Source organism: Mirounga angustirostris, unplaced genomic scaffold (assembly GCF_029215605.1).
Source record: "Mirounga angustirostris isolate CCGP_5_RB_7025 unplaced genomic scaffold, mMirAng1.0.hap1 SCAF_15, whole genome shotgun sequence".
In the NCBI taxonomy this organism is placed as follows: domain Eukaryota; kingdom Metazoa; phylum Chordata; class Mammalia; order Carnivora; family Phocidae; genus Mirounga; species Mirounga angustirostris.
Window position 1 is genome coordinate 83,896,718 of NW_026991723.1, and position 22,459 is coordinate 83,919,176.

General features: G+C 39.4%; 1 protein-coding gene across 4 annotated transcripts in view; it reads right to left on the reverse strand.

The window, feature by feature from the left end:
• The window catches only part of SCAI (suppressor of cancer cell invasion), a 142,089-nt gene that overhangs the window by 70,727 nt on the left and 48,903 nt on the right, over positions 1-22,459 (reverse strand). For 3 of the 4 annotated variants that reach the window (XR_010407840.1, XM_064579871.1, XM_045883142.3), the window contains exon 3: positions 5,182-5,313. Coding sequence is in view for 3 of the 4 variants with exons in the window: in XM_064579871.1 (XP_064435941.1) it covers positions 5,182-5,313 (132 nt within the window). In the remaining variant the exon portion in view is untranslated. Of the gene's footprint in view, positions 1-5,181; positions 5,314-9,697; positions 9,750-22,459 lie in introns of all 4 variants that reach the window. The other variant, XM_064579870.1, reaches the window with a different exon arrangement.

The following is a 22,459-nucleotide window of genomic DNA, read 5'->3' on the forward strand; positions in this document are numbered from 1 at the left end:
AATAGTCCTAAAGATTAGATCTCACACAACTTTCTCCATGTATTAGGGTTTCCTACCATCCCCACAGACTCAATTTTACTCTGTAGTTACTTTAAAACTAAATAAAATAAAATCAGTGTGATCATTAAAATGGCACTTAAAAAAAAAAGATCAAAATGAGACCTATTTGAGCTGGTAAAATACATTTGCACAATCGAAACATTTCAAAAAAAGAGTGAAATGAAACAATTCAATTCTAGTTAGCAGCTGTTTTTTTTTTAAAGATTTATTTATTTATTTTAGAGAGAAAGAGAGAGAGTGCGCGCATGTGCATGCGAGCAGGGGGAGGAGCAGAGGGAGAGAGAGAAAGAATCTCAAGCAGACTCCTGTTGAGTGCAAAGCCTGATGCAGGGCTCGATCTCATGACCCCAAGATCATGACCTGAGCCAAAATCAAGAGTTGGGACAGTCAACAGAGCCACGCAGGCACTCCTAGTTAGGAAGGGTTTTGGATACTATAGATACTGTCATCATGTGGCCTAAAGATAAAGATGTACTTAAAAGTGATTTCTGGGGGCCTGGGTGGCTCAGTCATTAAGCGTCTGCCTTCGGCTCAGGTCATGATCCCGGGGTCCTGGGATCGAGCCCCGCATCGGGCTCCCTGCTCGGCCGGGAGCCTGCTTCCCTCTCTCCCTCTGCCCACCCCCGCTTGTGATCTCTCTCTCTCTCTCTCTGTCAAATAGATAAATAAAATCTTAAAAAAAAAAGTGATTTACAAACTGTAGGGTGCTATGTGGAAATGTATGTGTTACTGTTACTGTTGTAGTAGTTACAGTGATTTTAACCAGGCAGAGAATCTCTAGCAGGAGATCAATACTTGAACTTTATGATTCATTTACAATTCAGAATCAGATTAGGAAAATAATTCCTTTTTTAAGAAGGGAAATGCCATTGCTAAATTCATTATGCTTCTCAGACCTACTGAGTGAAAACATACTCATACTATACTCATTCTTATATTCAAATAAGAATAGAGAAGCTAGTAAACTTTGGGTCAAATATGTAATGCCTAGTTTTTGAAAAGCAGTATAGCAAAAAGTGCTGATATGAAATGACAAGATGAAATATGTCTCATAAATAGTAAATGAATAAAAAAAGAAATATGGCATTTAGTGGACAAATTTCAGAGACATTTTCTGAAAGTGATGAAAAAAGGAATAGAGATGAAAATGAAAAGAGACTAGATTGTTGCACAGGGTTTGGGCTGAATATTCAATCTAAGCATTACAAGTATAAGCAAGGAGGGAGAACAAGGAACAAGAAAGAAAAATATGAAAGAAATGCAATAATCAATTGAAAAAATATGTTTTCTGATTTTAAAAATGTCTAAGACCTCACACCATACACAAAAATTAACTAAAAATGGTTCACAGATCTAAATATGAATGAGCAGCATAAAAGAACAAAACCGGAATAAATCTTGATGACTTCAGGTTAGGCAATGATTTCTTAGACACAGCACTAAAAGTACAAACAATGAAAGAGAGTAATAACAAGTGGGACTTTACTAAAATAAAAGCTTCTCTGCTTCAAAGGACACCATTAAGAAAGTGGAGAGACAGCCCAACGAATGGAAAAATATACATTTGTAAATCATTACATCTCACAAAGGACTTATATCCAAAACAACTATAACTTAAGAAGATAAATAACCCAATCTGATGAATGCTCAAAGGATAAGAATAGACATTTGGCTGGGATGCCTGGGTGGCTCTGTCGGTTAAGTATCCGACTCTTGATTTTGGCTCAGGTCATGATCTCAGGGTCGTGAGATGAGCCCTGCGCTGGGCTCCATGCTGGGTGTAGAGCCTGCTTGAGATTCTCTCTCTCCCTCTGGCCCTCCTTCCCCTCAACTTGAGCTCGCTCTATCCTCCCCGAAAAAGAAAAAAGACATTTGGCTAATACACACATGAAAAGATGCTCAACATCTTTAGTCACTAGGGAAATACAACAAAACCACAATGAGATACCACCTCACACCCACTAGAATGGCTCTCATCAAAAGGACAGAAAATAGGGGTGCCTGACTGGCTCAGTCAGTGGAGCATACAACTTTCAATCTCAGGGTTGTGAGTTCAAGCCCCATGATGGGTGTAGAGATCGCTTAAAAATAAAATCTTGGGGCACCTGGGTGGCTTAGTCAGTTGAGCATCCAACTCTTGATCTCAGCTCAGGTCTTGATCTCAGGGTCATGAGTTCAAGCTCCGTAATGGGCTCTATGTCAGGCATGGAGCCTACTTAAAATAAAAAAGTAAATAAAATAAAATCTTAAAGGGGCACATGGCTGGCTCAGTCAGAAGAGCATGTGACTTGGGCGCCTGGGTGGCTCAGTTGGTTAAGCAACTGCCTTCGGCTCAGGTCATGATCCCGGGGTCCTGGGATTGAGTCCCATATCGGGCTCCCCCTTCTCTTTGGGGAGCCTGCGCCTCTGCCTGCCACTCCCCCTGCTTGTGTTCACTCTCTCTCTCTGTGTCAAATAAATAAATAAAATCTTTAAAAAAAAAAAAAAAGAAGAGCATGTGACTCGATCTCGGGGTCGTGAGTTCGAGCCCCAGTTGGGTGTTGAGATTACTTAAATAAATTTTTTAAAAAACTTAAAAAACAATGAAATCTTAAAAAAAAGACAATAACAAGTGTGGTGAGATGTGGAGACACTGGAACCGCATACACTGCTGGGCGTGCAGCCTCTTTGAAAAAGTCTGGAAGTTCCTCAAAAGGTTAAACATAGAGTACCATATGACCCAGTAATTTCACTCCAAGGTATGCACTCAAAGGAACTAAAAACATATGTCCACACAAAACCCTGTACAAAAATGTTCATAGCAGTATTATTTGTAACAGCCAAAAAGTGCAAAATAACTCAAATGTCTATCAACTGATGATTAGATAGACAAAGTGTGGTAAATCTATACATGGAATATTAATCGGTAATAAAAGGAATGAAGTACTGATACATGTTACTAGATGAACCTGAAAAACATGTTAAATGAAAGAAGCCAGTCCAAAAGACCACACATTGTATGATTCTCTTTATATGAAATATCCTAAATAGGGAAATCCATAGATACAAAAAGTAGATTAGTGGTCCGGTCCCAAGGGCTGAGGACTGGGGAAGGGGGTAGTCACAGCTAAGGGGTATGAGGTTTCTTCTGGGGATGATTAAATGTTCTAAAATTAGATGGTGCTGATAGTACCCAACTCTGTAAGGATACTAAACCACTTAACTATAAACTTTGGGTGAATTTTATTATATGAAATACAGCTCTATAAATTAGAAGGGAGAGGAGGAGGGGGAAGGGAAAAAGGGGAGAAGAAGGAGGAGGAGGGGAAGTGGTCAGAGCTCCTATAACCTTGTTAATGTTTTAAGAGTTGAGAATAAAAGAGTTTGGGAGTCACAAAGGATTTTCATGCAAACTTTTAAACGCCTTCTCACTCTTTAAATCTACTACCACTTTAACGTTTTTATTTGCCTTAATTTCAACAAGTACACAGAGGTGTGTGGGAAATTTGCTTAACAGATATGCTAAATCTGAGGCTACAGATTTGTGTTTTTCTAATTTCGTCACAGACTATTTGATGGCAGGGATTGGTAGTTTTATCTTTAAATTATCTGTACCCAATACAGAATGTGGCACATACTGGGGCTCAAGTAAATGCTGAATAAATAAGGTTCACCTGGATAATACTGGAGACCAAAGAAGAAAAAAGTCTAAACAGGTAAATTTTAAAGATTTCCGGGGCACCTGGGCGGCTCAGTTGTTAAGCGTCTGCCTTTGGCTCAGGTCATGATCTCAGGGTCCTGGGATCCAGCCACATCAGGCTCCCTGCCCCGTGGGAAGCCTGCTTCTCCCTCTCCCACTCCCCCTGCTTGTGTTCCCTCTCTCACTGTCTCTCTCTGTCAAATAAATAAATAAAATCTTGTTAAAATTTTTTTAAAAATTTTAAAGATTTATGATATTCCAGGGGAAAAAAAGAAGACTTAAAACCTAGGCTTTAAAATTCATTTTTTGAATTTTAATAATGAAAATAATTCTTTAAAAAGATGAAATTAATCTGATTATTAGCAAAAGCAAAAGCAGATCTCAAAGATTCTTCTGTAGCACAAAATAGGCAGCAGCAGAGTGTAGGAGTTAACACTGTCTTTGGAATCCTTCATTTAACAAATGTTTAAGAAGGGGCGCCTGGATGGCTCAGTTGGCTAAGCGACTGCCTTCGGCTCAGGTCATGATCCCAGGGTCCTGGGATCGAGCCCCGCATTGGGCTCCCTGCTCAGCGGGAAGACTGCTTCTCCCTTTTCCCACTCCCCCTGCTTGTGTTCCCTCTCTCGCTGTCTCACTCTGTCAAATAAATAATTAAGTCTTAAAAACAACAACAACAAACAAACAAATGTTTATGAAGCATCTGCAATGGGCCAAACCCTGGCTTACATACTACAGAAACTGTGACAAACAGGGTTCTGCTCTTATGAACATTTAATTTTAGGTAGGAAGACATTATAAAGCAAATTAATAAGATCGCTCACGATAGTAATGAGTTTTATTAAAAATAATTAGGGCCACCTGGGTGGCTCAGTCGGTTAAGTATCTGCCTTAGGCTCAGGTCATGACCCCAGAGTCCTGGGAAAGAGCCCCTCATCAGGCTCCCTGCTCAGCGGGGAGTCTGCTTCTCCCTCGCCCTCTATACATAGCCCCTGCTCATGCTCTCTCTCTCTCAAAATAAATAAAATCTTAAAAAAATTAAATGAATACAGGGATAAAGTAATTGAAAGTATAGCTTTAGATAGTGGTCAGGAGGATTCATTTGATGATCCTGTAATTATCTTTATAATTCTAAATGTCTTCTTGAAAGATACATTAACTTCAATACCCCAATGTGTAAAATCAGATATAAATCAGGTATGATGTCGAACAATGTATATAAAACCATCTAACAAAATAGTTCTTCTCAACTTGAATAAAACAATAGGAATTATCCTTTCTCCTATTGTTTTTTCATCTGAGAATCAAGTGTGTCAAAGAAAAAAGCATGATAACCTCTAATACAGGTATTTATAAAACAGTCTACCCATAACTTTCAGAAACTTACCATATACCAGCCATGGAAAAAAATACAGAAGAGTTTAAGGCATCAAGAGTCCACTAACCTTAATCCATTGAACAACTGCTTAGACTTATCCAGAAGATAACAAAAATCTGTAACTGTTTTCCTCTCTCCCTGTGGGATATCATCTTCAGCACCTCCAGAGGACATGATTTCGTTAAGCGCAAATTCAGTCCTGTAAGAAAACATATGTCCATTTATCCAGTAGGTGAAAATAAAAAGAGAAACATATATTATCTGATAGCATTTTTTTCAAGATAGATACAGAATTCTTCTGATCACAAATCATCAAAATAAGGTAAGTACAAGATGGTGTGGGAAAACAATCTCATATTGTCAGTAGGAATGAAAATTGGTATATCCGTATTGGAAAGTAATTTTTATAATATTTGTTCATCCAAACAAAAATCATTTATTTGATGCCTATTATGTTCCAAGTCCTCCTCTACATGGTTAAGAATCAAAAATGTTGATCCATTCTGTAAATCCATCCTCGAAAATGATCTATAAATGTTAAACTCTTTATCTATAAAGATATTTATTTCAGTATCATAATATTTAAAAGGTTGATAACAACCTAAAAGATACATTTTTAGGTTCATAACATAATATTTTTAGGTTGATAACAACCTAAAAGAACCAAAGAGGGCAATTATCAAGTGCTTCACAGGGGCACCTGGGTGGCTCAGTAGGTTAAGTGTCCGACTCTTGGCTTCAGCTCAGGTCGTGATCTCATGGTTGTAAGATGGAGTCCCACATCGGGCTCTGTGCTCAGCACACAGTCTGCCTGAGATTCTCTCCATCCCCCTCTGCCTCTCCTCTGCTTGTGTGCTCTCTCTCTCTCAAATAAATAAAATACTTTTTAAAAAGTGCTTCACAGGGCGCCTGGGTGGCTCAGTTGGTTAAGCGACTGCCTTCGGCTCAGGTCATGATCCTGGAGTCCCGGGATCGAGTCCCACATCGGGCTCCCTGCTCAGCAGGGAGTCTGCTTCTCCCTCTAACCCTCCTCCCTCTCATGCTCTCTGTCTCTCATTCTCTCTCGCAAATAAATAAAATCTTTAAAAAAAAAAAAATTTTTTTTTAAAGTGCTTCACAGAACACTAACAACTGCACTCTACCCTATCACTAACTTAAAATTATATTTGAGGTAAGACAATAATATGCAGACATCTCAGTGTAAAAAAGATATAGAAACCACGCACATACACATGTATATATTAAAGCTGTATTTTATTAAATCCAAACTACCTTCATATGTAATCAATCATGGTAACCAGCCATTTTAAAAACAGCAAGTTGCTGGACAGTATGTATAGTATGAACCTATACTAAACAAAAGAATTCATTTGTGTTTACATAGGGACAGAAATCCCTGGAACAACGTAGAGACATCTGGTCCCAATGTAGGGTGAAAATACAGGCAGAGCAGACAAGAGCCAGACACCAGAGATGAGAGTTAAGGTGTGGTGCAGTTATTTTGGTAAATATTTTTCTCTCCAACATTTTCTCGAACAAGCAATTATGGTTACAGGGCAGGAGGATTGTCAGCAAGCCTAAAAATGTCAAGGGGCTGCAGAGTAACAAGTGGGTGCCGTGGAGCCAGCCGGCGGGGCCTTGCACAGATGGTACTGGCTGGTCCCTGCATGTTCACATGCTCCTTCTTCTTACCACTGCTTTCTGTGCTCAGTGGGCTAGGAGTTTTCAAAAGGGAAACAGACCTTGAAAAGTGCTGGCCTTGGAAGGGGTTTCACAGTGTAATGACCCTGGGTAAGTCTTCTCCCCCAACCCACATAAATTCCAAAAGAAAAAGGTAACTTAATAGTAGTAAAACCTGGCAGATTCCACCTTGATCAAATGATCAAAGTGAACTAACCGAAGTCCTGTACCTCTTGAGGGGATGCAATGAGAAGTGATGTTCTCGGGGCACCTGGGTGGCGTAGTTGGTTCAACATCAGACTCTCAATTTTGGCTCAGGTCATGATCAGGGTCATGAGACTGAGCCCCACACTGGGCTCCGCACTGTGCGTGGAGCCTGCTTATAGCCAAACTATGGAAGGAGCCCAGATGTCCATCGACAGATGAATGGATAAAGAAGATGTGGTATATATATACAATGGACTACTATGTAGCCATCAAAAAATGAAATCTTACCATCTGCAATGACATGGATGGAACTAGAGGTTATTATGCTAAGCGAAATAACTCAATCAGAGAAAGACAATTATCATATGATCTCACTGATATGTTGAATTTGAGAAACAAGGCAGAGGATCATAGGGGAAGAGAGGTAAAAATGAAACAAGAAACCAGAGAGGGAGACAAACCATAAGAGACTCTTAATCTCAGGAAACAAACTGAGGGTTGCTGGAATGGAGGGGGGTGGGAGGGATGGGGTGGCTGGGTGATGGTCACTGGGGAGGGTATGTGTTGTGGGGAGTGCTGTGTATTGTATAAGACTAATGAATCACAGACCTCTACCCCTGAGACAATATATGTTAATAATAATAAAAAGAAAAAAATATATAGAAAAAAAGGGGAAAAAAAAGAAACGTTTACAGAGGGGCACCCGGGTGGCTCAGTTGGTAAAGTGTCTGCCTTCGGCTCAGGTCATGATCCTGGGGTCCTGGCATCGAGCCCCATGTTGGGCTCCCTGCTCAGCAGGGAGTCTGCTTCTCCCTCTCCCTCTGAACTTCCTCCCCACTTGTGCTCCCTCTCTGTCTCAAATAAATAAAAATCTTTAAAAAAAAAAAAGATTTGGGGTTCCTGGTGGCTCAGCCATTAAGTGTCTGCCTTCAGCTCAGGTCATGATCCCAGCGTCCTGGGATCAAGCCCCGCATCAGGCTCCCTGCTCAGCGGGAAGCCTGCTTCTCCCTCTCCCACTCCTCCTGCTTGTGTTCCCGCTCTCCCTGTCTCTCTCTCTGTCAAATAAATAAATAAAATCTTAAAAAAAAAAAAGAAAAGATTCTCTCTCTCCTTCTATCCCTCCCTCTCTAAAAAATAAATAAAAACAACAACAAAGAAGTTATGTTCCTGCCAAAGATCGAGAGCTTGAATCTAATCATGAGGAAACAGACAAAACCAAATTGGGAGACATTCTACAAAACAATCAACGTATAATCTTCAAAAATGTCAAGAAAATGTCTTTTCCTCCAAAGAAAAGGGAAGACCGGGATGCAAAAAAGCCTGATCCTGAACTGGATCTTCCTGATGTAAAGAATGTTACTGGGACAACTGGAAAGCCTGAATGAGATCTGAGAACTAGATGGAAGTAATGTATTCACTGTTGATAAGAAAAACTGTTAAACCTTACCAGTAATCAACAAAATACAACAAAGTTAGCCCATTACAAATACACTGATTATAACAGTTGACAATGCACTGAAACCATCATATTTGCTAGGGGCAGTGTAAATTAGTTCAGACCCTGAGATTCACTGGATGTATTGGGAAATGTATTTATTCTACTAGACCGAGCAATTACACTTCTGGAAATTTATCTTAAGGAACATGTGAACTACCACTACTAAAAATTACTCATAATGCAGGGAACTGGTGAAGAACTGCTAGCCAGTCACCTAACTCTCTCACACAACTAACTATCCTCCAACCACAGTGAAATATATGCAAGCCTCTGAACAAATTCTACTTTTTTTTAAAAAGATTGATTGATTGATTGATTGATTGATTGATTGATTTGAGAGAGAGAGCAAGTGAGCTCTAGCGCATGAGCAGGGGGAGGGGCAAGGGGCAGAGGGAGAGGGAGAAAATGACTCCCGGCTGATCAGGGAGCCTGATGCAGGGCTTGATCCCAGGACCCAGACATCATGACTTGAGCCGAAATCAAGAGTCAGCCACACAACTGACTGAGGCAACCAGGCGCCCCTGAACAAATTCTACTCTTATATAACATCACAATTTTACATGTTATTCTCTTTGCCTATTTTGTTCACCTGGCAAATTTATATTCATAGTTCAAGACATTCAAATGACACCTTTGCAGTAAAACCTTCCTTGAAAATCTAATCTCTCCCTGGTACTTATATATGATCATGACAGTAGTCTTCTTCAGTGACTCCACTAGAAATCATACATACAGGGGCACCTGGGTGGCTCAGATCATGATCCTGGAGTCCCAGGATCCAGCACCACATCGGGCTCCCTGCTCAGCAGGGAGTCTACTTCTCCCTCTGCCCCTCCCCTGCTTGTGCTCTCTCTCTCTCACTTTCTCTCTCTCTGAAATAAAGAAATAAAATCTTTAAAAAAAAGAAATCATAAATATAATTATACATAGTATACATTATATTGTATATTATATGCATATTATACATGTGTATATTACATATACATATGTATATGTATATGTATATTATACATTATATATGTATATAATTAATAATTTAATTAATTGTTACATGTTGAAATAATATTTTGGTATTTTAGTTAAATAAAATATATTATTAAAATTAACTTCATCTGTTTCTTTTTACTTTTTAATGTGGCTACTAGAAAATTTAAAATCACACATGACTCAATTATATTTCTATCAAACAAATACAAACCTGTCATTATTTGTAGATGATATGAACCTTTCCATAGAAAGTTCAAAAGAACCTAGAGACAAATTATCAGAATTAATCAGTAAGTTTAGCAAAGTTGCTGGATATAAGGTGAATATAAAAGGGCCACCTGTATTTCTATATCCCAGAGAACAAATAATTATTAAGTAAAACTTAAAAAAATGCCATTTACAATTGTACCAAGTAATATCAAATAACTAAGAATAAATATAATAGATATACAAGATGAATCACAGAAAACTATAAAACCCTGAGAGCTTGAGCACTAATTTTTTTTTTTTTAAGATTTTATTTATTTATTAGACAGAGAGAGACACAGCAAGAGAGGGAACACAAGCAGGGGGAGTGGGAGAGGGAGAAGCAGGCTTCCCGCGGAGCAGGGAGCCCGATGCGGGGCTCGATCCCAGGACCCTGAGATCATGACCCGAGCTGAAGGCAGATGCTTAACAACTGAGCCACCCAGGCACCCTTGGACAAATTGATGCTATAATCTATATGGAAATGCAAAGAGCCACAGCAGCTAAAATAATCTTGAAGAAGAAGAAAATGGAAGACCTGATTCCACTGGACGTCAAGACTTTTGAAAAGCTCCAGGACTGAAGACTGTGGTATTGGCACAAGGAGAAAAAATCAGAACAATACAACAGAACAGAGTTGAGAAACAGCCCACATGTACATGTATACTTGATTTATGACACACAGAAGTAAAGCAATGAGAAAAAATAATTTTATCAAAAAAACAAAGAAAAAGAACCAGTACTGGGTCAACTAGATATCTAAATTAAAAGAAAAAACATGAGGGGCTCCTGGGTGGCTCAGTCGTTAAGTGTCTGCCTTCGGCTCAGGTCATGATCCCAGGGTCCTGGGATCGAGCCCCGCATCGGGCTCCCTGCTTGGCGGGAAGCCTGCTTCTCCCTCTCCCACTCCCCCTGCTTATGTTCCTGTTCTCGCTCTCTCTCTCTGTCAAATAAATAAATAAAATCTTTAAAAAAAAAAAAGAAAAGAAAAAACATGCATCTTGATTCCTATCTACATTACACAAAAATCAATCTGGGTAGACTAGATTGATCTAGTAAATATAAAAGGTAAAGTCAAACAGTTCTTTTCTTTTTTTAAAGATTTTATTTATTTGACAGAGAGAGAGACAGTGAGAGAGGGAACACAGGCAGGGGGAGTGGGAGAGGGAGAAGCAGGCCTCCCACTGAGCAGGGACTCCCCCGCCAATGTGGGGCTTGATCCCAGGACCCTGGGACCATGACCTGAGCCAAAGGCAGACACTTGACAGACTGAGCCACCCAGGTGCCCCCAAATCAAACAGTTCTTAAATAATAATACGGTAGACAATCTTCATGACCCTGGGGTTTAAAGAAAAAGATTATTTAAAGAATTCACCAAAAGGATTCTTCACTAAGGAAAAATGAGATCATTCTAAAAACCAAGAATTGTAATCATTAAAAGACACTAATAGGAAAGTGAAAAGACAAGTTGACTCCCCGTGCAGCTGAAAATCCACGTATGATTTTTGACCCCCCCCAACCTTAACTAATAGCCTACTACTGTTGACCAGAAACCTTACCAATAACATCAACAGTAGATTAACACATGTTTGGTACGTTATATGTTTGATATACCGTATTCTTATAAATAAAGTAAGCTGGAGAAAAGAAAATGTTATTAAGAAAATCATAATGTGGGGCGCCTGGGTGGCTCAGTCGTTAAGCGTCTGCCTTTGGCTCAGGTCATGATCCCAGGGTCCTGGGATCGAGCCCCGCATCGGGCTCCCGGCTCCACGGGAAGCCTGCTTCTCCCTCTCCCACTTCCCCTGCTTGTGTTCCCTCTCTCGCTGTCTCTCTCTGTCAAATAAATAAAATCTTTAAAAAAAAAACAAACCCAAATTTAGGGGCGCCTGGGTGGCTCAGTCGTTGGCCGTCTGCCTTCGGCTCAGGTCATGATCCCAGGGTCCTGGGATCGAGCCCCACATCGGGCTCCCTGCTCAGCGGGAAGCCTGCTTCTCCCTCTCCAGCTCCCCCTGCTTGTGTTCCCTCTCTCGCTGTCTCTCTCTCTCTCTCTCTGTCAAAAAATAAATAAAAATCTTTAAAAAAAGAAAATCGTAAGGAATAGAAAATACGGTCACAGTACTGTACTCATTGATACTGTCAGTTTATATATTTACTGAAAAAAATCCACAAGTGGACCAGCACAGTTCAAACCCGTATTGTGCAAGGGTCAACTAGTGTGTTTGCGGATGTAATTAAGATGTAAATTAACATGCAGTCATACTGGAATAGAGTATTAATTCAATTTGACTGGTGTCCTTAGAAGCTGAGGGGAGACAGACACCCACAGTGAGGAGAATGCCATGTGCAGACACAGACACAGAGGGAAGACAGCCATATGAAGAAGCAGACAGAGACTGGAAGTATGCAGCTGCATGCCAAGGAACACCAAGGATTGCTGGCCACCACCAGGAGCTAGGGGAGGGAATGGAACAGATTCTCCCTCTGAGCTTCTAAAAAGGACCAATTCTGCCAACACCTTGATTTTGGACTTCTGCCTTTCTAAAGTGTGAGAGCACAAATTTCTGTTGTTTTAAGCCACCCACTTAGTGGTAATTTGTAATAGCAGCCCTAGGAAACCCATCCATATATGACAGTCTTGATACAGATTACAAAACAGACACACAGCAAAAGAGCAATGAGTAGAGACAACTGTTCAAAGACTTGTTCTGCTAAATACAGAGCATCTGGCAAATTATTGACCTGCCTTGTTGACAATTTCTTTTTTAGAAGTCTTTCAAAGCAGTAAGAGAAACTGCTACTCTGGATTGAATTCTGAGTAAATGGTTGGCAATAGGAAAGTATGAAAGAAATCTGGTTAAGTGTGCATTACATGATACCAGGAGGCACATGCAGGGTCCTAACAGCAGTGGAAAGAGTCCCGCCCTAGGCCAGAAGCCCGAGTATTCCTGTTCCTAACACTTCTTAGTTATGTGATTGTGAACAAACAAAAACTTTAGCTAACACTTTGAGTTGCAAGTTTTTAATTTGCAAAAACAAGCAATTTGCACTTGTTCTGTCTATCTCAAATAACTGTTGTGAAGATAGAGCAAAGTTATTTAGGTGTGAAAGAAGTCTGAAAACACTTCATAATGTATAATATCACCATGATTATTACTCTAGTTTAGTGATCCTTCGAAAGAAACAGAGAATCGCCCTATTGTAAGACCTAAAAGGGGGGGGGGGGGGCACCTGGGTGGCTCAATCGGTTAAGCATCTGCCTTCAGCTCAGGTCATGATCTCAGGGTCCTGGGATGGGGCTCCCTGCTCAGAAGGGAGCCTGCTTCTGCCCCTCCCTCTACCCATCTCCTGGTCTCCGGCACTCTCTCTCCCGAAAAGAAAAGAACGAACTAAAAGGGAACCAGGTCAAGAAAAGAATGGAAATACATTGGAAGTGAAACTAAAATATAGTAAAAAATTTATTCTGACAAAACAGAGAATATATTTATAGAAATCACATGGTAGGAAAGAGATCATTTTCTTATGCACTCAGATTTTTTAAAAGACATATAAAGAGATGGAATGGCTGTCTAATTAAGCGTCAACATAAGAGTCTATCACACAGGGATGCCTCAGTGGCTCAGGCGGTTGAGAGTCCGGCTCTTGATTTCAGCTCAGGTCATGATCTCAGAGTCCTGAGATCAGGCCCCCTGTTGGGCTCTGAGCTCAGCATGGAGTCGGCTTGTCTCTCTCCCTCTGCTCTTCTGCCCTACCCTCCGCTCTCTCTCTCTAATAAATAAATAATCTTTAAAAAAAAAAAAAAAGTGGAGATGCCTAGGTGGCTCAGCTGGTTGGGCGTCTGCCTTCAGCTCAGATCATGATCCCAGGGTCCTGGGGTCGAGCCCCGCATTGGGCTCCTTGCTCAGCGGGGAGTCTGCTTCTCCCTCTGCCTCCTACTCCCCCTGGTTGTGCTTTCTCTCTCTCGCTGACAAATAAACAAATGAAATCTTAAAAAAAAAAAAAAAAAGCGTACCACACATATGTTTTCTCAGCTATAAAAATGAGATATTAGTAATAGCTACCCTGTAAGGCTGTTGGACAATAAAATGAATTAATGGATATAAAACTGCCATGTAAATTATGATGTACTCTAAAATTATTAGTTGTAAAATTGCCATAAATGTACTCAAAACAGAGCATAAATTGAAAAATACCAAGTACAAAAAGAATTTTGAGTGTGTGTGTGTATGTAGGGGGTGATGATGATGGTTTTCACACATTCATTGTAAAAGGAACAAGAAGCTACTGCTTGCTTGGTACAGATGGTATTCCGATAAAATGAACAAATAGCAGTGCTCAAAAGCTGGTCCTTCCCAGCATGGAAAGCATGTTTACATATCAAAGACAGCATAAAACTTCATGAATTACATACAAATTATTTTCTGAAAACAATTTTTCGGACTTAATCCAACAGTTACATGCTCTAAGAACAACCGTAGGAGAAATGCATAAGCACCACACTTCTCATTGCTCCATGTGGACAGCAACTGAATGAACTGAAGGCAAAGAGAGCTTAAGAAAAGGAAGCCAAAGGAGCTAGGGCATGGAGCCCCAGTGATGTACACACAGCCAGAATGCCACTTGTGAGATACTGTGCACGAGACTAGGAAGATATTTTGCCTACCAAATGTGGAAAAAGAGATGTGTTTATCTAACACACAAATACGCAAATCCAGTACTTACTCAACGGAGACCTAGCACAGCCTAACCGAAAGCACTGCAGGGAAAGAAAGGGAAGGCAGGCAGGCAGTTAGTTAGTCAGTCATCTCAAAACGACAACTATCAACAAGACACATGCAAGGACTCTTCATGAAGCTAATGGGGCAGGAGACACAAAAATATACAAAATGAAAGAAAGCACCAAAATATGTACCCTTGAGAATAATGTGAGAAAACATCCTCTGAAGCAGCCTAAGGCTCACAATTCATAAAATCTGTCTCCTGTGGGGGAACCCATTGAGGCAGCAGTCAAATACAATCTAGTTCAGTTTAAATAGCCGTTTATTCATCACATAAAAACTCAAGAGGGAACAAGAAGTTCAGGCAAGAATCTCAGTCACCAACCAACAAGACATTATTCGGTATATGAAGAAGTGCAGACCACACAGACTTCTTCTTATCAATCACAAACAAAGATAACAGCGGCAGCAGCTGAAAGTCTGTGTATACAGTATACTAAAAACAGACAACATGAAAAGCATCTGGGGCCACCCATAACCACCATCTCAGCATACTCTGAGAAAGTTGTTAGTCACGCAAATGTTAGGTCACACTTGATTTGTGTTAAGCAGAATTAAAAACAAAAACAAAATAACCAACAACCCCTTAAAAGATACTTATGATGTATACCATGACAATTCTGCTTTCCTAAATTACAGGTTTTATCTGTAATAAATTGAAAGCAGAAGAAAGAAAATGATAAATTTTTCACTAAAAGAAAAATAAAAGTTACTGTTTCTTTTAGCAGTAACTGATTGGTGATATGTCCATATATCTGTATCTCTATATATAGTAATATAACAGCTTTATTGAAATATCATTCACATACCATACAATTCACTTATTTAGGTATACAAGTCAATGGTTTTCAATATATTCACAGGTATACAGTCATCACCACATTTAACTTCAGAACATTTTTATCACCCAAAAAAAAGAAACCTCATATTCATCAGTAGTCATGCCTCATTTCCCCTAAAACAGCTCTCTCCCCAGCCTTAAGCAACTACTAGTCTACTTTCTATTTCTATGGACTTAACAACTGGATATTCACATAAATGGAATCATAAACGATGTGGCTTTTGTAATTGGTTTCCTTCACTTAAAATAATGTTTCCAAGGGTCATTCATGTTGTCGCAAATATCAGTAGTTCATTCTTTTTGGTGATTAAATAATATTCCACTGTGTGGCTATATACCACAGTTTGTTTATTCATTCTTCAGTTGATGGACATTTAGATTGTTTTCACTGTGCGGCTATTACGAATAATACTATGAACACTTGCATCCAAGTTTTTGTGTGGACATCTGTTTTTCACTTTTCTTGGGTATATACCTAGGAGGAGAATTGCTGGGTCATATGGTAACACTATGTTTAACCTTTTCAGGAACTACCAGACTGTTTTCCAAAGTGACTGTACCAGTTTACAATCATAGCAATGTATGAGAGATCTTCTCTCTCTACATCCTCACCAATACTTACTACCTGCCTTTTTTATTCTGGGCATCCTGGTGGATGTGAAGCGCTATCTCATGGTTTAGATTTATATTTCTGATGGTTAATGATGTTGAACATCGTTTCACATGCTTATTGGCCCTTTAACAATCATCTTTGAAGAAATGATTCCTCAGATCCTTTGCCTATTGAATAAGTTATTTGGTTTTTTATTGTTGGGTTGTAAGAGTTCATTGCATAATTCTAGATACAAGTCCCTTACCAGAGATGTGATTTGCAAATATTTTCTCCCTTTCTTGGGTTGTCTTTTCACTTTCTTAGACTGGTTATATTTCTACTTTTTCTCTTGCCATTTTAGCCCTTATTTTTTTAATCAAAATAATACATACATAATTAACAATTCAGTAATACCCAATAAGACTTAAATGAAAAGCAGTAGTTCACTGGTTCACCCTTCCTCGACCAGCATCAACAACTTTCAACTCTTGTGGCTGTTTCATCCAGTAGTGTCCCCTACAGTCCACATAAAAAGCTTTTCTTGCAATTACTTGATTCATCCATTTTTGACATTACATATTTTCCGTAATGACAAATAAGGAATTAGTTCTCTTTTACTCCCACTGCCCCTTCCAATATAATTATATCATTACTTGGGATTAGTTAATTTATCTTTAAATTATATACCTTCCAGTTAAGTCCATAATTAATATTTAAATAATAAACATTTTTATTGCTTCATTATATGACATATAAGAGGGTATTAAGAGGAGGAAAAGATCAGCATATAATTGAGAAGGATGCTCAGACATCTTTCACTGGAAGTTGGTTATATTTCTCTTAATCTGTTCCCCATTTCTTGGTAAATAATTTTTCAGTTAGAAATCAAATGCTGTACTGTTTAATTTCAGAGAAAGAACTGAAAAATTCCTGTTTGGTTTTTTTTTTCCTACCTCAATTACTCATTGATTCAGGAAACCCTTTTCTCTGAATCTGTGCATGACACTACTATTCTGTGGACATGGTGAAAATTATAGAAATTATAAGATGGTACTTAAGAAATTCTAGTAAGCATCTAAACCTATATGTGTTAGCAAACATGTCACTGACTTAAAAAAAAATCTGGTATTTCATGGAACATGGGGAGAAGGATATAAGAAACAAAGTAAAGAGGGCTTCCTAGTTACTGATACTCAGTTTTCATGACCATTCAATTACAAAAAAGCAGGAATCAGACCCAAAGGTTTGTGAAGGCAATATGTGCACAACACTTACTAACAAAGCCCATGAATATCTCCTTGAATTGCAATGATAAAACAAAATGACATGCAAATTATAAAAGGTACCTTGATTGCCTACATACTACCAGAAAACAGCTTAACATATGAGATTATATATCTGGAGGGAAGTTGTCAAGAAAAAAAATCACCCTGGGGCACGTGGGTGGCTCAGTCAGCCAGGTGCCCCAGTCAGTTAAGCGTCTACCTTCGGCTCAGATCATGATCCCAGAGTCCTGGGATCAAGCCCTGCACCAGGCCCCCTGCTCAGCGGGGAGTCTGCTTCTCCCTCTCCCTCTGCCTCTCCCCACTGCTTGTGCTCTCTCTCTAATAAATAATTAAAATCTTAAAAAAAACCTTGGATTTCTGGTCCCTTGCAGCTGAAGGGAGGAAGACAAGAGCAGGGGACAGGAGAAATCAAGCTCCCAAGAGCCAGAAACTATGCCAGGCATTTTATATACATATTTCATCTCCATACCCCTTTAAGGTAGACACTGTTACTAGAATTTAGAGATGAAAAGAAGGCTCAGAGAAGCTATTTAGCCAGACCTACACACTTGGAAAAGGACTCCAAAATCATGCTCTTCATCCCAAAGGACCCTCAAGGTCAGCACCCTTAGATAAGAATGCAAAGATTACAAAGGAGAGTTGTCTGATCTCCAGTATCCCAACGCTTCAAATCCCATGGGCCTTATCTCTCCTTTCCCTTAAAACATAGCTGACCGTATTTTTAAGGTTTTTTTCTTCCCCCAGTAATTGGAAATCCCTCTGAAAAAAACTACAAGACCCAAAGAATCACTAAAACAATGATTTTAAACAAACTTTGGTTATCGAATCTACCTGTAAAGGAATGATTCTAATTGTCAGCTTTTTGACTTTGGGAATGTTATTTAATTTGTCTAAGCTTTAGGATTTCTTCAACTCTAAAATGAGGATTACACTATTTTCTTCTCATATAGCTATCATAACAGTTAAATTAGACAATATTCATAACACTATAGTCCAGAAAGTAAACAGATATAGTCAGTAGAAGGTAGCAAATATCAAAATTGGTCATTTATACCATCAGTCACAATATAAACAGTCCAATGTTTGTTCATTCATTCAACAAATATCAACTGAGAGCCCCGTAAATGCCAGGCATTTTTCTAGGTACTGGAATAGAGCAGTGAACAAAACAGGCAAAACCCCCGCTTTCACAAAGTGTACTGTCTAGTGGAGAGACAAAAGCAAAATAAAATACACATGAATTTAATATTCCAAATGGTAAGAAGTACCATGAAGAAAACAGAACAGGAAGGACAGTGTGACTAGGGGTAACATTTCAGCTTGAGTAGGTGAGGGGACATTTGAAAAGGGAAGCGCTAAGCAGAGACCTGGAAGAAGTGAAGGAGTGAGCCAAGTAGTATCAGGGAGGTTGGGGTTCGAGGTGGAGAGAACAAGGACAGCTACTGAGGGAGGTATGCGTGCAGTGTACAGAATAAGAACAAGAGGTGCGGTCTATAAACGCAACACGAAAGAAACCTCAGCTACTCATAAATTTATATAAACAGGATTCTTGGCTGCTGTTTTTTGAGTGCTACCGAAGAGAAGAAAATCCAGACACTTATTTCCCAAGGCCAGCACCCTGATGTGGGCTGGACGTGCCCCAAGGAGGGATGCCTTCTTCTGACTGGCCTAACCATCTAGAGAGATTGCCTTTTGCTAATGTGCACAGAGGTACCATGTAGGGCCACCTGCAGCCTCTATGGGACTTCCCTTTCAGTAGGATTTATGGGATCTACAATCACAAAGCAGTGTGTTACTAGGACTGTTGACTCAGAAAAGGAAACAGACTAATTATGCTGAACTAGATTCTATAATGACATTCATTAAAAAGGGAGTTAAAATGTGAGATAATCCCAACTTTCATTATTTCTCTTTATCTGGATACTGATAAAAAAATTATAATCTAATAAATTAAATAAGACCACAGGATATATAGTGGATCTGCATTCTGAAGCTTCAACCCAAGTACAAGTCCGAATTGTGCTATTTTCAGCCAAATCACATAGCTTACTGTGTAACCTAACTTCAATTTCCTCATTTTTAAGTGAGGATAATGAATACTGCCCTATCTCACCCAGCTACTGAGATAAGCTCTAATTAAATGTATTCATTTTTTCTTATTAAGATAATCAAGTAAAAAAGTAAAGGGTGCGTGACTGGCTCAGTTGGTAGAGCATGTAATTCTAAATCTCGGGATTGTAAATTCGAGCCCCACATTAGGTGTACAGATTAGTTAAAAATAAAATCTTAAAAAGAAAAGTTAACAAGGTAAATCCAATGACACTTGACCCTTGAACAACATGGGTTTGAACTGTGTGGATCCACATACATTTTTTTCTAAATTTTTTTCTAAATACAGCACCATACTGTAAATGTATTTTCCTTATGCTTTTCTTAGTAACATTTTTTCTCTAGCTTCCTTTAGTGTAATAATATTGTATATAATACATATAACATATGAAATACACATTAATCAACTGTTTATGTTATTGGTAAGGCATCCAGTGAATAGTAGGTTATTAGTAGTTAAGTTTTGGGGAGTCAAAAGTTACACACAGATTTTCAACTGTGCATGAAGTTGGTGCCCCTAGCCCCACATTTTTCAAGGGTCAACTGCGTAAGAGAAGTAGACAATGTTTTTATTACGGAAAAAGACCTTGGTACATCAAAAGACTTTAAAAAGGCTAAAAAATTTCAAATAAATAAATAGCCCACATTAAAAAAATAAAATATTTTGCTGCTGAGGAGTACCATCTGTTCCTGCTGCTTATAACCCACCTAGAGGGTCAATATGTGCCATGAAGATGATGATGATATCAGAAGAAAAGAGCAATCCTGCTAACTGAGGATTTCTCATAAGGACACCAAGTGTCAGACTGACTGGAGTCCTCCTCTCCTCTGAGTTAATCACATCTTATTCTTTTGTCAGGCCTCTACTCTTGGCAAACTTAAGCCCTGTCCTTAGCACAAGGTTTGTGGCCTATTTGGAAGTCATTAAACTGACTTAAGTGTATCCACTCTCACAAAACTTTTCTGGATCAACCCTGTCAGAAACGATTTGTTTTGCTCCAAACTCTAAATTACTTTACCCATACAGCTCAGTTGCCTTGTGTCATAGTTATTCATGTACAGTCATCATCCCCTTACTAGACTGTAAGCTCCTTGAAAGCAGTAGCTGTCTCAATCTTTCCTCAAAGCACCCCTATGCAAGGGCCGTGAAAACTGTCCCCAAACAACTCCAAAATATGAACTGATCATCAAAGGTAGTGAGTGAATGGCAGGCTCTGTTGTAGGTGCTGGAGATACTGTGTGTGTGTGTGTGTAAATTTAAAATACCAAAGACGGCCAAAAGTAAGGAAAAGTGACTGGACGATCTGCAGAAGCTGAGTTTATGCACCTCCCTGAGCATCTAGAAGGGAATACCAAATAGCTGCCATTAAGAGAATGAAAAAAGGGTGCCTGAGTGGCTCAGTTGGTTAAGCGACTGCCTTCGGCTCAGGTCATGATCCTGGAGTCCCTGGATCGAGTCCCGCGATCGGGCTCCCTGCTCAGCAGGGAGTCTGCTTCTCCCTCTGACCCTCCCGACCCTCCCCCCTCTCATGCTCTCTCTCTGTCTCTCTCTCTCTCAAATAAATAAATAAAATCTTTAAAAAAAAAAAAAGAGAGAATGAAAAAAGGCACATGTTCAATCTTCAGAGAAAGAAGTCTATAATCAGATTGGCATGGTGGTACATGAGGAAGCTACAAATATTTCGTGACGATAAGGAAATCACTCAAATTCCCAAAGCCTTCTGATCTACAAATATACAGATCAGTCATCAGGAAACTCTGGTAGGTCAGCAGGTATTCTACAAAGATACATCTGGGGCCAGCAGATGCAACATAGCAGAGTGGTGAAGAGCACCAGCACCAAACTGCCTGGACTCAAATCTTGGTTTTGCCACTTACTACTTGAACAGAGCCTTGTGATCTTAGCCAAGCTATTTGACTGCTTTGTGCTCCAACTTACCCATATGTAAGATGGGGATAATAATAGGATCTGCTTCCTAGGGTTATCATGAGAATTAAATGAGAATGTATGCAAAGTGTTTGGAAAAAAACTTGGCACACATTAAATATCATATAAGTAGGATTACCATTAATTTACCATCTAGGGGCACCTGGGTGGCTCAGTCATTAAGCGTCTGCCTTCGGCTTGGGTCATGATCCCAGGTTCCTGGGATTGAGCCCTACATCAGGCTCCCTGCTCCGCGGGAAGCCTGCTTCTCCCTCTCCCACTGCCCCTGCTTGTGTTCCCTCTGTCGCTGTGTCTCTCTCTGTCAAATAAATAAAATCTTAAAAATAAAAATTACCATCTAAACTGGGACAGTTCTGTGAATGAAAAGGGACACTATTAATAATTACATCAAGACCGTGTAGAAACTGAGACTGTATCAGGCACACCAGGACATATGGTCACCCTATAAATGTCAGAAAAAACAAGAGGATGTGACCAGAGAGCAGAAGTCCCTGCTTCATCTCTTTATATGGAGACCACCCATAGATACAAATGTTAGCATCTGAATTATATTCTCCTGTATGCACATATGTTAGACTATGTTTTGTTGTAAATAAATGGTTTTAATTAATATACCAATCAATATTGGCATGATTCTCTCAAAATTAATCACAACCATCCCACAAATACTGAGGACATAGTAAAGTTATCATATCAGGTGCAGAGATGGTAAGACTCACTCCTTGCCCTCAAGAAGCTAACCACAGTTAAATGATTCCTGCAGGTACTTTCCTGCTAATAGTTGGAGAGGCCACTGCTATAAGCAAATACACCGAAGCAGGAAGATATCTTAAAGAAATATTGGAAAAGATGGGTAGCTTGAAAAATGAACATAGTAAAGAAGAGAAATACACTATTTTACATGGTACTGCCAAATAGATTAAGACATTCTAGAAAGAAAACACAAAATTCGCAGGAAGTATTTGTGGCAGACAGCTTTTGTTTGCTCTGCAGTACCCATTTCCCTTGCTTTGTGCAATTACTGCTCTTGCCTTTGCATTTTGTGCTCTCTCGGTAGAAAAAAAATCCCTTCCATTTGGAAGAAAACATAATTCAAGGGAGAGAGAGACAAAGAGGGGAGAAGGAGGGAGAGAATGAATCAATCGGAGAAACTGTTAATTATCTGTGTATGAT